This window comes from Eutrigla gurnardus (genome assembly GCF_963514095.1).
Source record: "Eutrigla gurnardus genome assembly, chromosome: 15".
Lineage (NCBI taxonomy): Eukaryota > Metazoa > Chordata > Actinopteri > Perciformes > Triglidae > Eutrigla > Eutrigla gurnardus.
The window spans coordinates 1,436,026-1,449,942 of NC_139938.1; the positions used below are offsets into that span (position 1 = coordinate 1,436,026).

At 43.6% G+C, this 13,917-nt stretch overlaps 2 protein-coding genes across 4 annotated transcripts; one reads left to right on the forward strand and one right to left on the reverse strand.

The window, feature by feature from the left end:
• Positions 1 to 200: 200 nt before the first annotated feature.
• dpp3 (dipeptidyl-peptidase 3) lies at positions 201 to 9,426 on the forward strand. 3 transcript variants are annotated; one of them, XM_084028298.1, is made up of 19 exons: positions 201 to 336; positions 1,589 to 1,747; positions 1,871 to 2,015; positions 2,128 to 2,217; positions 2,368 to 2,505; positions 2,829 to 2,903; positions 4,221 to 4,311; positions 4,572 to 4,702; positions 4,875 to 5,005; positions 5,333 to 5,391; positions 5,837 to 6,031; positions 6,133 to 6,245; positions 6,359 to 6,451; positions 6,560 to 6,622; positions 6,715 to 6,839; positions 7,596 to 7,716; positions 8,039 to 8,218; positions 8,441 to 8,603; positions 9,103 to 9,426. In XM_084028298.1, the coding sequence occupies exons 1-19, from the start codon at positions 245 to 247 to the stop codon at positions 9,243 to 9,245; spliced, it is 2,307 nt and encodes a 768-aa protein (XP_083884424.1). In that variant the 5' UTR covers positions 201 to 244; the 3' UTR covers positions 9,246 to 9,426. The 3 variants fall into 3 exon arrangements, with proteins under 3 accessions (XP_083884424.1, XP_083884426.1, XP_083884425.1); XM_084028300.1 differs by having other exon boundaries at positions 322 to 345; XM_084028299.1 differs by lacking the exon at positions 201 to 336 and adding an exon at positions 569 to 643.
• Positions 9,312 to 13,842, reverse strand: LOC311025412 (uncharacterized protein). The gene is made up of 6 exons (XM_084028301.1): positions 13,716 to 13,842; positions 13,025 to 13,216; positions 12,797 to 12,917; positions 12,365 to 12,437; positions 12,177 to 12,268; positions 9,312 to 11,990 (listed from the first exon to the last, which is right to left on the reverse strand). Exons 2-6 carry the CDS (start codon positions 13,214 to 13,216, stop codon positions 10,711 to 10,713), a joined length of 1,758 nt encoding a protein of 585 aa, XP_083884427.1. The 5' UTR covers positions 13,716 to 13,842; the 3' UTR covers positions 9,312 to 10,710.
• Between the last annotated feature and the right edge of the window lie 75 nt (positions 13,843 to 13,917).

Here is a 13,917-nt window from a genome sequence, read left to right on the forward strand (position 1 = left end):
ACGAGCCAAGTTTAGCATGAGATTAGCTCGCTCCCAACTACGGTTCGGAGAGGGGGAGCTGTAAAGATAACAAGGGGGAGGGGCGGTTCATGACGGGGGAACTGAAGGACGTCACCGGAGTGTTAATCTTGTCACGCGTTGAAGTTGTCCGACTGCTCTCCCAGTATCATAAATGATGTACACTGTGTACCGACATGGAGCTAGGTTCAGATGTCTCGAATGGTGGAAAAGGAGTCCGACGAGGATGGGATTCGAACCCACGCGTGCAGAGCACAATGGATTAGCAGTCCATCGCCTTAACCACTCGGCCACCTCGTCGTGTTCTTCCCCATCGAGGTAATATTCGTAATTATGTATGGCTACGGTGATATATGTATCTAGATATATTGTATGTGGTGTTACAGTCTGACGCGCTTGTTTGAGGTTGTATTTGTATTTGTCACACTGACCCTTGGTCGGATAATTACGACGTGAAGCGCATGGAAAAGTCCGGCGCAGCTACTTCATCATTGGTTAGCTTCCCCCATCACTCACAATGTACGACCTGCGATTGGTGGAGAGGCGGGTTTTACAATGAATAAATACAGGAAGTGTACAGTTGAGCGTGAGACTGCAATTTGACGGAGCTATTGAAGAAAATAAGGTAAGCTGTTGAGTTGGTATTCGCCTTCACACCTCTCGAAATGAACTGTATAGTAGCCAATAATTTAATACAAATGGTCCAGATACAATTTGTGACGTATTGTTTTGCTTATAGATGTGGCGGCGTGTTTAAATGCTCCAAGCACTTAGCAGCTGGTTAATCTAGCATGTACGCTAGCAGCTAACGGTAACGGTAACGTTGAGTTAGCTGCTTGTAGTGGCCCGAAGACTTGACGGATTGACGGTATTTACTTAAAAACGCTATTTGAGTGTTGCCCAGCTGTTCGTAGGATGCTAATTGTAAAATGGCGTTGAAAATCGCGTATGTAGGAGGTTCTGTTTCCTATTTTTTTGATGATAGGCTTTTATTGAATGTAATGGCTTCAATCCTTATTACTTTAACTCACTTCTTAAATGTCATGGATAAGTTATGATGGATTTTAATAAACTGTGTCCACGTCCCAGGCTTTAACTTTGGATTTAACGTTAACTTATTATATTGTGACAATAGTTGTGCCAGTGACGTTATCTTAAAAAAAAAAAAAGAAGAAACCGCAGACTCGATAATGAATCACTATTAGTGCTTTAACATATTTGAGTTGATCGAAAGGACATTTCAACAATTTTCCTAATATATTAATAATGAAGTGAGCATTGCGTGGAATACGTTATATATACAGTATTGCGTGGAATGACGAATTATAGATTTTACATTTGTGTACACAAGCTACTTAACCTGCTTAAAGGTTGGACAGGTGTGCATACATTTCCTAAAGGTTAAAAACAGAAAAGCCATTGAGGATGTTTCTGCTCTTTCACCTGTCTCTCCTCTCTCTTTATCGTCCACCGTTCTTGCTCATCCCATTATGCCTCCTTACTCACATGTCCCTGCCTCTCTTCCTCGTTCTTTTCTCATCCCCTCTCCTTCCTCACTCTCTTAATTCAGTTGCTCATCGTCAGTGTTGACCCTCAGACTAAAGATGGTGGACTCCCAGTACTACCTACCAAATGAGATTGGTGTTGCTGCTCTTGACTGCAGCGAGGCCTTCCGTTTGCTTTCCCCTCAGGAGAAGATGTATGCCCACTACCTGTCCCGAGCTGCTTGGTACGTTGCTGATCACAGGATGTGGCAGCTTCAAGTCAAGCACTATTTAAATCAGCTGTAAATAATAAAGAAAGTAGTAATGTTTTGAATAACTGAAACCCTGCTGACCCTCGGCTGTGTTAGGTATGGTGGTCTGGCAGTGCTACTGCAGACATCGCCAGAGTCGGCAGACATCTTTGTCTTGCTGCAGAGAATCTTCAGGAAGCAGACGCCTGCACAGCTGGAACAGGTCGCAACCGTAACTGGCCTCAGCTCTGAGGAGTACCAGGTACAGTCTTTGGGTCTTTGGCTGTGAAATGACGTGAGTAAAGATGTTCACTGTGTTTTTACACAGGATGCACATCATTTTTTATTACATCTTTTCTTGATTGATATTTTAGGCATTGTTGGTGTATGCAGCTGGTCTGTATGCCAACATGGGAAACTACAAGTCTTTTGGAGACACCAAGTTCATCCCAAATCTACCCAAGGTAAAAATCATTTTCAGCTGTTTTGGGTTTGGGTTTGCAGGGGGGTGGACACCTGTACAATCTGATAAAACACTGTTAAATATTTTCTCTGACACTTTTCAAACGGCTGATGTATTTCAAGCTGTCTGTATCTGTGGTTTGTCCATCCAGGATAAGCTGGAAGCTTTGGTGAAGGCCAGCCAGGCATTTCAGGACCAGCCCACTGAGATGAAGGCTCTGTGGGACAGCTGCTCGTGTCTCCTCTACTCCTTGGAAGACAGACAGAAACAGCTGGGTTTGGGTGACAAGGTGCGGTCTTGTATCATTTAATGCAGACCGTAAACTATCTTTCTGCTAATATTTAATGAATTATCAATCGTGTTATCAGGACTGAATAGATTTGATGAATGTTAAGAGGAAATGGATCTGCATTTATATAGCGCTTTTCTAGCTAACTAGCTACTCAAGGCGCTTCACATACTACTCTGTGGTTTGGTGTCTTTAGAGTGCTGCAAACACCAGTTGCCCTTCTGGAAGCCACTGAACGCCAAACTTGTACAGATGACCTGCCACTGTGACCCCTATGACAAAACCCATGACTCATGAAGTATTTTTGCATTTCTTTTCTTCAGGGGATCACCACCTACTTCTCAGGAAACTGCAGTCTGGAGGATGCTGAGCTGACTCAGAAGTTTCTTGACTCAAAAGTCAGTAATATTTAGGGCCCGACCGAAGCCCTATAGAAATGCTGTTGATTATTATTATTATTATTATTATTATTATTATTATTATTCTGCAAAGTAACAGCGTTTTTGGGGGCCTTAACATATTCAGAAGTTGAACAAAATTGGTCAGCTCATGGGAACTGGCGAAAAATTTGATATTTTAAAGGTTTCATAGTTGGCCACAAAAAAGTGGCTCTCTAGCACCACCTAACGCGTTTTGGGCCACGCCCCTCACACCATAACTCCAATTGACACAAAATTTGGCGCACCTATGCAGACAAGTGTGCTCTACAAAATTGCAATTGGGACTACTAAAGTCCGCCTACCAAAATTTTCCAGCATTTTGAATTTATTATTATTATGCAAAGTAACTGCCTTTTTGGGGGCCTTAACATATTCAGAAGTTCCAAAAAATTGGTGAGCTCATGGGGACTGGCGAAACATTTTAGATTTTCAAGGTTTCATAGTTGGCCGCAAAAAGTGGCTCTCTAGCGCCATCTAACGCGTTTTAGGCCACGCCCCTCACACCGTAACAACAGTTGACATGTGCAGGCAAGTGAGCTCTACCAAATTGCCATTAGGACTACTAAAGTCCGCCTACCGAAATTGTCCGCCATTTTGAATTTCTGCTAACTTCTCCTAAACCATGAATCCCATTCTCACCAAAATTGCTGTGAATCATCACTAGACCAAGCTGATCAAATCATATCAAAGGCTTTGTAAAATATCTTTTGCGTTCACAAGTTATTAGCCAATGAACATCAAAAGGGGCGGGGTTTTAGGAATCGGTACACATAACTCCAAAACCTTTAACCCAATCATCATGAAACTTGCAGGATATGTTGACATATCTCCCTGGAACATATCCTGAAAGTTTTATTAATATCAACCACTCAGGGGCACTACAGTTAATCAGCCATTAGGGTGATCGACACGATGATTCAGGCAAGGGTCGAGCTGCGACGTGTTGGTGGCCAGGCCAGGCGGTCCGACACTGAAGGCGGTCGTAGCACTAACCGAGTTGCGTGTATGTGAGGGCCCATGCATCACTGCTCGCAGTTTTATAATATTGTATCCCTAACTTGTAATAACCTGAACTTTAATTTGTTCTGTACTCCATTCTGACACGTCATTTTTTAAATTGTTCCACTAAATCCATTCCATTTGGTCTTTTTTTTCACCTCTGCCCTCCACTTTGATGGTTCATCCCATTTTCCTTTTTGTCTATTTTCACTCCTCAATGTGTCTTTCAGTGTTGTTCGGCTTCTTCTTAGCTGTGTTCTTGGTTTTTATCTCTAGAAACTGTCTGCTTACAACACCCGTCTGTTTAAAAGGGACAATGGAGGTAAAGCCTGCTACGAGGTGCGCCTAGCCTCAGCTGTGCAGAAAGGTCAGAACTACAATCTTACATGAGAACCAGAATAACATTTATAAACGCACAACATTTGTCAACCATATTGCATTATGACAGAATGTAATTCATATCACATGTTCATGTAGTATGCTAAATACAGTCTAGCTTGTGAACTCAAAAGCATTATAATTGCCACCAAAATGATGTGGAGAAATTTGTTGATGCAACTAATTGTCAGTAATGTTAGTTATGCTACAGTCTGTTAAAGCAAAGACATGCATGCTACTGCTTCACAGACTGCGCAGTGGAGGGGGAATGCCAGTCATGTTGCGGCAGCTTCAACTTCGAAGACAAGGAGTTCACTGTGAAGAGGGGAGACTATGCTCCTATCATGGAGAAGGTCTCTTCTAACCTCCAACAAGCACAGGTGAGCATGAGGGCCACGGTGCAGGATATTGTCGCTGAAATAAAGTTTCTATTTTTCTATTGCTATTTCTAGGATTGACTGAGTTGATAACCTCAAAATAATGTAATGTAAATGTAATCTTCCTGCCACAGTTCCACTTGTAATTGACCGGTTTCCACATAATTGAACACAGGCCTATGCTGCCAACGAGAACCAGAGGAAGATGCTTGAAGAGTACAGTCGCAGCTTCACCTTTGGCTCAGTTGATGCCCACAAAGAGGGCTCGCGCTACTGGATCAAAGACAAGGGACCAATTGTTGAGAGGTGAGCACACTGAACCACAGTAACGTCAAATAAAAACAAAATGATCTCCCTATTTGTGATGTCAAATTATGCTCACCTTGAATATTATCTGGTTTATAAAAGACTGATGTAAGATAAGATAATCTTTTATACCACGGCAGGGAAAGTTATAACACAGCTCACGTCTGTTGCTGTGCTTTCTCTGCTCCACACAAATTGATTGTTTCCTAAAACTCTGCAGCTGTAATGAAGGCCTCCAATGTGGCAGTTGAATACTGTTCTTATTATGTAGTAATCTCTGAAACCTTCCTCTCTCTGCTCTTCACCCCTCCCTTCCCCTTCTCTCAGTTACATAGGTTTCATAGAGAGCTACAGGGACCCGTTTGGCTCCAGAGGAGAGTTCGAAGGTAACTGCTGTGGTGATCCGTGAGATTAAAGTGTTTATAGGCTTTGATGACGGGCTGAGCAGGTTTTATTGCTGTACACATCTGAAGACTATTTGGAATACAGACAACAGTGAGCTGAAGGAACCTTTTTAGTTTATTGGAAAGTAGTCCAGGAATTAAGTTACCAGGAACCTCTTGGTGGAACTTGTGGTTGAACTACAAAGTTACTTATTTAACGTTTAACAATTTAATTAGGAAATCCCAGCAATGAGTACATTGATTTTAGCGGCACATACTATAAAGAAGGTCGTTCCATTCTTGGAATGACACATTACATGTTAATAATATACTTTTGTATAATAATTGAAACAACAGGAGGGTTTGTGTTGTTTCTTCAAGGTTAGTCAGAAATGTTGTCTTCCCCCCCCCCCCCCCCTATGAATTCACTTTGTAATGTCCCCTCTAGGTTTCATTGCGGTTGTGAACAAGGCGATGAGTGAGCGTTTTACCAAACTGGTGAGCTCAGCAGAAGTACTGCTCCCGGAACTGCCTTGGCCCAGGGAGTTTGAGAAGGACACTTTCCTTAAGCCCGACTTCACCTCGCTGGATGTTCTCACCTTCGCTGGCAGCGGAATCCCAGCTGGCATTAACATCCCCAACTGTATGTGACTTTAAACTACAAGCTGTGCCAAATAACAGTTCGGCTGGCGTAATTTAAAGTCACACCGTATAATACTACAATGTTTGTGCTTTCGTGTGTAGATGATGACATCAGACAGTCGGAGGGTTTTAAAAACGTGTCATTAGGCAACGTGCTAGCTGTCGCCTATGCTACACAAAAAGAGAAACTCACGTTCCTGGAGGAGGAGGACAAGGTAACAAAGCATGCAGCTCCCTGATTCTCTCACACACCAGCACTGGTCTACCTCACATACTCGTACATCTACATTCTCGTGTGCGTGTGCGTGTGTGTGTGTGTGTGTTCTAGGATTTGTTTATTAAGTGGAAGGGCCCATCATTCGAGGTGCAGGTTGGACTTCATGAGCTGTTGGGTCATGGAAGTGGCAAGCTGTTTGTCCAGGTCAGTCAAACAGATTGACTTCTCCCTATTAAAATGTTTAATTTACTCGTATTGGAATGAACAATCATCAGTGAGGAAATATTTTATTTGATCTGATTCGTCCCACAGGATGAAGAGGGCAAGTTCAACTTTGACCAGAATAAAGTGACCAACCCAGAGACTGGAGAACTGGTGAGTTTGTCTGTGTGGACACAGATATTTAACATATGCATTCAGCACCAAAATAGACAAAGTAACTGAATGTGTGAGTGAATATTTTGTAGGTGTCCAGTTGGTATCGGGGCAGCGAGACGTGGGACAGTAAATTCTCCACCATTGCTTCCTCTTATGAAGAGTGCCGTGCCGAGTGTGTCGGACTCTACCTGTGTCTCAACAAGGAAGTGCTCAGGTACGTTATGTTTTGCCTGTAACCTACACTCATTGTGTATCTTTGAATTGGTCATGGATGCACGGTAGTAACCGACTCTGAACCTAACCTGCTCGCTGGCAGGTTTTCTTTAACAGTCCCTGTGTTTCTCTCCGTCTTCTCCTCTTAGAGTGCCAGACATGCGGTTTTATTTCCTCATTGATTCGGCCCATATCGAAGCGTTTATCCTGCTTGGATATTAGTTTGTTACTCAAGACTATCTAGTTACCGCTTATATTTGCTGTCAGTCATGCTTTCGTCCCTCAGTTAAATACACAGCATCAATCTGTTGACTTACACAAGAGAGCTGTGAGTTTGTTAGACCAATTCCACTAAAATGCTTATTGCACGTAATGTAAAATATATATATATATATATATTTTTTTTTTAAACATAAATGTGTACAGTTAACATATACACTCATTAAAATGGAGGCTCTACTTACACGTTGCCGTGGTGAATTGTACTATCAATGGAGCTCCATTGATGATTTCTTTCTTTTCATTCTGTGTGCACAAGCTTAACTCAGTGCAATCAACTGAGTCCGAGTGTGTTAACGCTGACGTTGATCAGCTGTGCTGGTTTCTGGTTTTCTTGGTAAGTTGACTCAGAGTTCATGTTTAGGCTCAGTTTGTTAAACTGCTTTCCGAAACTGGGCCCAGATGATACGTGGCTGATGGCTGTGAGGGAGGCCAACATGTTGACTGTTGCCTTTTTGTCTGTGTTTGCACGTTCCAGCATTTTTGGCCATGAGGACCAGGATGCACAGGATGTGGTGTACGTCAACTGGCTCAGTATGGTCCGAGCTGGACTGTTGGGCCTGGAGTTCTACACACCTGAGAGCAAAAGCTGGAGACAGGTAATCTGTCTGCTGCTTTCTCCATAACATGCCGTCTCTCTCGCTCTACTTGGACTGGTTTGCAAACCGTAATAATTCATCCTGGTTTCATATGTACATACTTTATATGTACATGCTTTATCTTCAGAGATGCATAGTTTTTGGCACACAGTGTTTATAAGACATGTCAACATACAGAATATTTAGCATGTGTTGCTTACGACTGGCTGGCCCAATTCTACGCGTCTGTGTTGCTTTACGATACAGCTTACACTAAGTCTATCTCTGTTTATGTGGGTGTCAGGAGATGTATACAGTTAATGTCACATGTCTGTGTCTAAAGGCTCACATGCAGGCTCGTTTCGTGATCCTGCGTGTTCTGCTGGAGGCCGGGGAGGGCCTGGTGGGCTTGGAAGAAGTGACGGGACAGGACGGCAAGCCTGATGCCAGAATCACGCTGGACAGAAGCAAGATCCACACTGTGGGAAAGGACGCCATCCACAGGTTCCTCCGTAAACTGCAGGTATATCTATACTTTGACATACAATTGCCCAGGCAGCAGATCCTGAATGACTAGTACAACATATTGTACAAAACACAACACATTCTGAAATACTACTATGTTGGATTTGATGAAACTAAAACAAAGAGTCAGCTGGATTGCTTTAACACCAACACTAACTAAAAAGTAATTTATTATTTTGCACACCCAACATGATGCTGACCTGATTCCACCGTTTTGTAGGTCTTGAAGGCAACAGCAGATGTGGAAGGAGGAAGGGCTCTCTATGACGGCTACTCCACTGTCGACGACAGCGGCACGCACAACTTCACGCGTCTCCGGGAGACGGTACTGCTGAGGAAGGAAGCTCGTAAAATGTTTGTCCAGGCCAACACCAGAGTAAATGGTATGTACCTGCATCTGTGCATGCTGAGGGTTCACTCGCACACACATAAAAACACACATTCTCACATCTGCCTTCATTCTACTATTTAATTTCACGGCATCTGTGGAATTTTTGTGGTTAACTGTGTAACTAAAACAATAAAAGTCTATTAGTTCTGATTGTATTTTGTGAACAGAAGGGTAATAAACCAGTACCTGTAGTGTTGCCATTGATAACAGCTGTGAACATGTGTGCCTTTCAACATGTCTTACAAACCAAAGTCTTCTATAAGTTTTTTTTGTATTTGAAAGTACAGAAATACATTCTCACTAAACGGTGCTAAACGTGGTCTCATTACACTTGTTTGTAAGCACTGAAGTAGGTTTACATTAAAACAACTTTATCAATACTTGATAACTAGCTATGGCGACTGAAATGGATATTGAAAATAACTAAATGTCAACAATTTGATTTTTTAAATATTTATTCAGTTTGGGACTGACTCTGTGTTGTTTTGCAGGGGACAGCGTAGAGCTAGAAGAATATGAAGGCAGCGCAGCAGGTTTGATTCGCTCCTTCACCGAGCGTTTCCAAGACAACGCAGAGCAGCTAGAGGCTGACCTTTTGGAGCTTAGCAAAAGAGACGCCCCCTGCTGGTGTTGATGGATGGATGTTCTGCTCCATAGGCTATACCAACTGATTTCTTGTTTTGTTTTTGTTTTTTTACAGTATGTGAAAGCAAATTGGTTCTTAATGGATGTTAACATACACACCTGTAAAATGATCCCAATCCTGTCAGGCACTTCTGAAGAGACTAAATTAAAGTTTCACGCAATACAATAAAGCCACACGACTAGAACAGACCAGCCACAGTTTTTCAAGCCATGTCTCGGATCCAATGTCAGGCTCTGCCTTTGATAACATGAGCAAATACAAATAAATTAGCTGATACAACACTGTAAAGTACTGCTGTGTCTGGAAGGCCTAAAAGAAGCTGTATGTAATAAATGCAGTGTTTAATCTGCACAAATAAAATTTGTTAGATAAGGTCTTAGTGATATTTCTTTCTACCATAATCATTAGACATGTGCTCATTTCATTATTATGAATTTCACCCACAATCTAAGATCAGCTTTCAGTGTATTTTAATAACATTTGAGAAAAAGCCCTCACGTTTGAAGTAGAATTTCTATCAAAATGGCATGTTTAGTTGAAGTCTGTATGTCGACATGCATGCAGAGAGTTGTTGCATTCAGCCAGAAAAAGTTTCATCTTTCACTCTCATAGACATCACGGTAGAAGGCATCTGTGGTGGTTCCCCATCAAAGGAAGTCAACAACTTAAAAGCCTGTACAATTAACTGTGACTGATTGTGGACAATTCAAGTTTTCTTCCACAAGAAACCAGAATAATGTTTCTGCAACAACCCTTAAATGATGGGTGCCTAGAAGTGATCACATCTGTTTGTGTTGATTTACATTTTTTATTTAAAAAAAGAACAGAAAAAAAGGTTTTGATTGCGATGACTTCTGGTAGCCAACTCAACAACAGTTGTTACTGTATTACAACAATGATGCCTTTTTTGATGCAAATTAAAATGACCTCAAGGTATTATGCCTTCGCCAACCAAATTTGTGCCACAATTGAAAACATTCCCTTCAGGTGTTCCTGATTTTTGCGTTCACGCTAATGAGCTTTCCAACTGTACATATTGATGTATGGACAACCCCCAAAAAGGAAGGGCCCCGGTCAGGGCGGTAGTAATTTTGGCAAAAGAAATAGTAGCAAGTAAAGGGTAATTGTGATGGACTATCACTAAGTTTTAAGACTGGAATTTCTTAATTTAATTTTTATAAAATACCGATATGAAAGGAAGCAAATGACTTCCTCTCTGGTAGCAAATCAATCAATATTTTTGGTATGCTTTAGAAAATGATTGGTGACACAACATAAGTGTACACAACAATGTTCAGTTCAAATATGCAAAACAAGCAGCATCTACATCAGAAGTGTTTGGTTTTGTGAAACGTTTAGATTCAAAGTTTTGCTCTATTCCAAAGATTTTAGGGTAATGCTGTCACCGAATCTACACTTAGTGATTCTACATGGTGCTTCGTAATAATGTAATTTAGTTAGAGTCTGAGATTGTACCGTTGTCCTGGTTGTGTGAGGGTGAGTGAGGTGGAGTCTCTGCTGCCCCCTCAAGGCTACTGAATGAACTGCAGCTGTCTGTGTCATTTAGAGAAGCAGCATTCATCTGTAAAACGAGACCCCTCTCCTCCTCCTCCTCCACTTCATGTAATTCCTCATTTGACTCATCTTCCTCCTCAGCGACCCTCACTGACCTTTGCTGATCCGATCTCGTTGCGGTAGCAGGTGTGTGATAGGCCTGCTCTGCCAGCTGAGCGAAGGACGGAGAGGTGAAGGGAGAGAGAGAGAAGGGGGGCTTTGGAGAATGAGATGGGGACTGGTAAGGTGAGAGAGAGGGTGAAGCACTGGGTGAGTCATATGGGGAGAGGGAAAAGGTATTCTTAGGAGAAAGAGATGGGGATTCATAAGGCGAGAGGGAAGGAGAGGCACCAGGACAGTCAGAGAGGGGAGATACTTTGGGAGAAAGGGAAGGTGCCATGGGAGAAACTGAGGGTGACAGGTAAGGAGACAATGAGGGGAAATGGGATAAACTGATCAATGGAGAGGGCTGCATGTAGTCTGAATCGTCTGGAAGGTTCTCCATTACTGCTGGTTGCTGAGCCTCTTCTCCCCTGATTCCAGCTTCACTTTTGCCTGGGTCCATCTGCTCCTGCATCCCAGGCTGGACGTGAGGAGTCGCTGATGGAGTCTGAACTCGGGCCTCACCTGGAGCGTCCTCCGTCTCTGCCAGAGGCTGGGGCTGGCTGCTCTGAACTGTGGGTTCAATCTGAGCGGCTTCACTTAGATCTTTACTGGGATAAGTGGTCCTGTGTCCTTGTTTCTGGTCTTTACATTTTCTTTTGGTTTTGGGCATTAGAGGTGGTGGAGGCGGAGGAGCGAGCGGGGGCGAAAGCAGGGTCGACGTCTCTGTGGAAACCCGAACCTTGAGGCTGCGTTTGAACATGTTCCGTCTGGACAAAGGGTTATGGGAGTGCAGGAAAAGGGGGTTGATGAAACAGAGAGCGCCCTGGCCAGAACCACAGTCCAGCTCTCTGGGGCTGCGTGTCGTGATCGGACAAAACTCGTGGAACAGGGTGGGATTGGTAGCTGCTTGTTTGGTGTCAGTGTTTGAGTTAGATGAGTCGGGCTGGGGAGCTGGATCGAGCTGAGCTGCAGAGCTGGTCTGTGAGGTTACGGTGTCTGGCTTCTCCTCCTTGTCCTTCTGGGTTTTAGGTGCATCCCGTGGTCCACGGACGTTTAGGTGGGAACTCCAGAATTCTACGAAGCAATACAGATTATTTTTTCTTTTCTTAATTTAACAAGTCAAGTCTATCTTCTCATTCATCCTTTAATGGACAAAAGGATAAACTAATTTCTCCAGTGCTTGTTTGTTATCCAGCAGCTGGGCCACAGTGATAATCATGTATGCCGGACGTGTGCAAACAAGGAGCCGTGTTCACCAACCTATTCCCATATGTGAGATGGACTCGAGCTCTTTGTGGGATGTTGCCCTTGCAATGGCTTCAGGAAGCTCCAGAGGGAAGCGTAATACATCTCTGATACATAGAAAATATGCAGAATTAACAACAACACACGTTCTTTTTGCTCAATAAACAAATGGAATAAAGGAGCTGAGGTAAACAAGATTCTACCTGCTGACACAGTAGAAGGAAATGAGTCTTGGGAGATCTGGAAAGCTGATGGCTGAGGTCTCCAGAGACAGAGCTGGGGGCGAGGACAATTCAAACATGCAGAGATTAGTTAGATGTATTCATGTGTAAATACTGTAATACTGGAGCAAAGCTGTGTTAAATGGCCATACCAGTAGTTATGCCATTATATAAAGTGTACATACATGTGTTGAGATAATTTCCTGCATTCAAGGGAGTTGCAGGGAAACCAGAAATAGCTACTTCATAATCAATCTGTCACTTCATAAAATGGTGAGCAGGACTGTTAAGCGAGTAGTGGATGAAAGAAGATCTATGACAACGAGTTGCAATCATACAATGATGAGTGAGCACACAGGGATGACTGCATTTGTGCTCCGAGTAAAGCAGACTAGAAATTACATTTCCACATACTGTTACTGGAGGGTTGCTCCCTGATGCCAAACTGCTGGACGAAGGATGGCACGCTGTCGTCTGTCAGGCGGACGCACAGCACGTTTCTCTTGGATGTGCTGGACTTGCGCACCAGGAAGGTCTGCAGGAGGACACAGCTGGTTACTGGATGCATGCATGAGAATAGGACGCAGAGAGAGAAGGCATGAGGCTGTGTTTCTCTGGAGTGTGGATGTGTGCGGCTCTGACCCCGGGAGGCTCCCTCTGCAGGATGTGCAGTGCGGTGGCAGGGTTGACGGACAGCTGAAGCCAGACGGGAACTGTGAGCAGGAGACGGTCCAGCACGCTGACGCTCCTTAGAGAGCCCCCTCCTCTGTGATGCTTGCGCCCCGGCGGCTGGCTGGGCTCTGGGAAATCATACAGCGGTTCTTCTTGTGCCATCTACCCCCCCCCCCCCCACACACACACACACACACACACACACACACACATGGTGATTAGTTCTCCTGACACTGACCATAGTCTGCGCATGCTATAGGTGGTTATTAACTCTCCCTGTGGCTTACATTTGCAACACACAACCACACACCTGCGTAATAAATCTGCCTGCATTGGGACAACAAGTCCAGGCTTGGTGAAGAGCAGCAGCTCAGACGGAGCTTAAACCCAATAGGACACAAAACAAACAGGCCATGCAAACGCCACAGACAGCGGTGTAACATGAGTAAATAAACATGTTAGCAACGATAGTATTGGTTTTAAGGCCGTGATTCTGAAATTAAAGGTCAGCCCTCCTGTTGAAGTCTACATGTCAACATCTGTCTGGATCCGCAGCGCGCATTCCTGTTTCCTCTTCAAACTGCGACGGAGACGAAGTCTTCCTGCTATAATTAACCCTAGAATATTATTCTAACATTACCAGGCTCGTTGTTCTTCTCACCTCTTTGGCCCGACTTCACGTTGACACTGTCGTTATTCTTCCATCAACTTCACAGAGATGAAAACTCAACTTTCCTTCCACTTTGGCCTGTCATGACGTGTGATCCGGAGATCTCTCTCTCTCTCTCTCTCTCTCTCTCTCTCTCTCTCTCTCTCTCTCTCTCTCTCTCTCTCTCTCTCTCTCTCTCTCTCTCTCTCTCTCT

Excerpts from the sequence above, each read along its gene's own strand:
- dpp3 (XM_084028298.1), top strand. The coding sequence starts at position 245 with ATGGGATTCGAACCCACGCGTGCAGAGCACAATGGATTAGCAGTCCAT. Across the intron at positions 5,006-5,332 it reads AAGGGACCAATTGTTGAGAG|TTACATAGGTTTCATAGAGA; the intron begins GTGAGCACACTG and ends CCCTTCTCTCAG. Across the intron at positions 8,604-9,102 it reads GGCCAACACCAGAGTAAATG|GGGACAGCGTAGAGCTAGAA; the intron begins GTATGTACCTGC and ends GTTGTTTTGCAG.
- LOC311025412 (XM_084028301.1), bottom strand. The coding sequence starts at position 13,216 with ATGGCACAAGAAGAACCGCTGTATGATTTCCCAGAGCCCAGCCAGCCG. Across the intron at positions 12,918-13,024 it reads TGCAGAGGGAGCCTCCCGGG|ACCTTCCTGGTGCGCAAGTC; the intron begins GTCAGAGCCGCA and ends GTCCTCCTGCAG. Across the intron at positions 12,269-12,364 it reads TCCTTCTACTGTGTCAGCAG|AGATGTATTACGCTTCCCTC; the intron begins GTAGAATCTTGT and ends TCTATGTATCAG.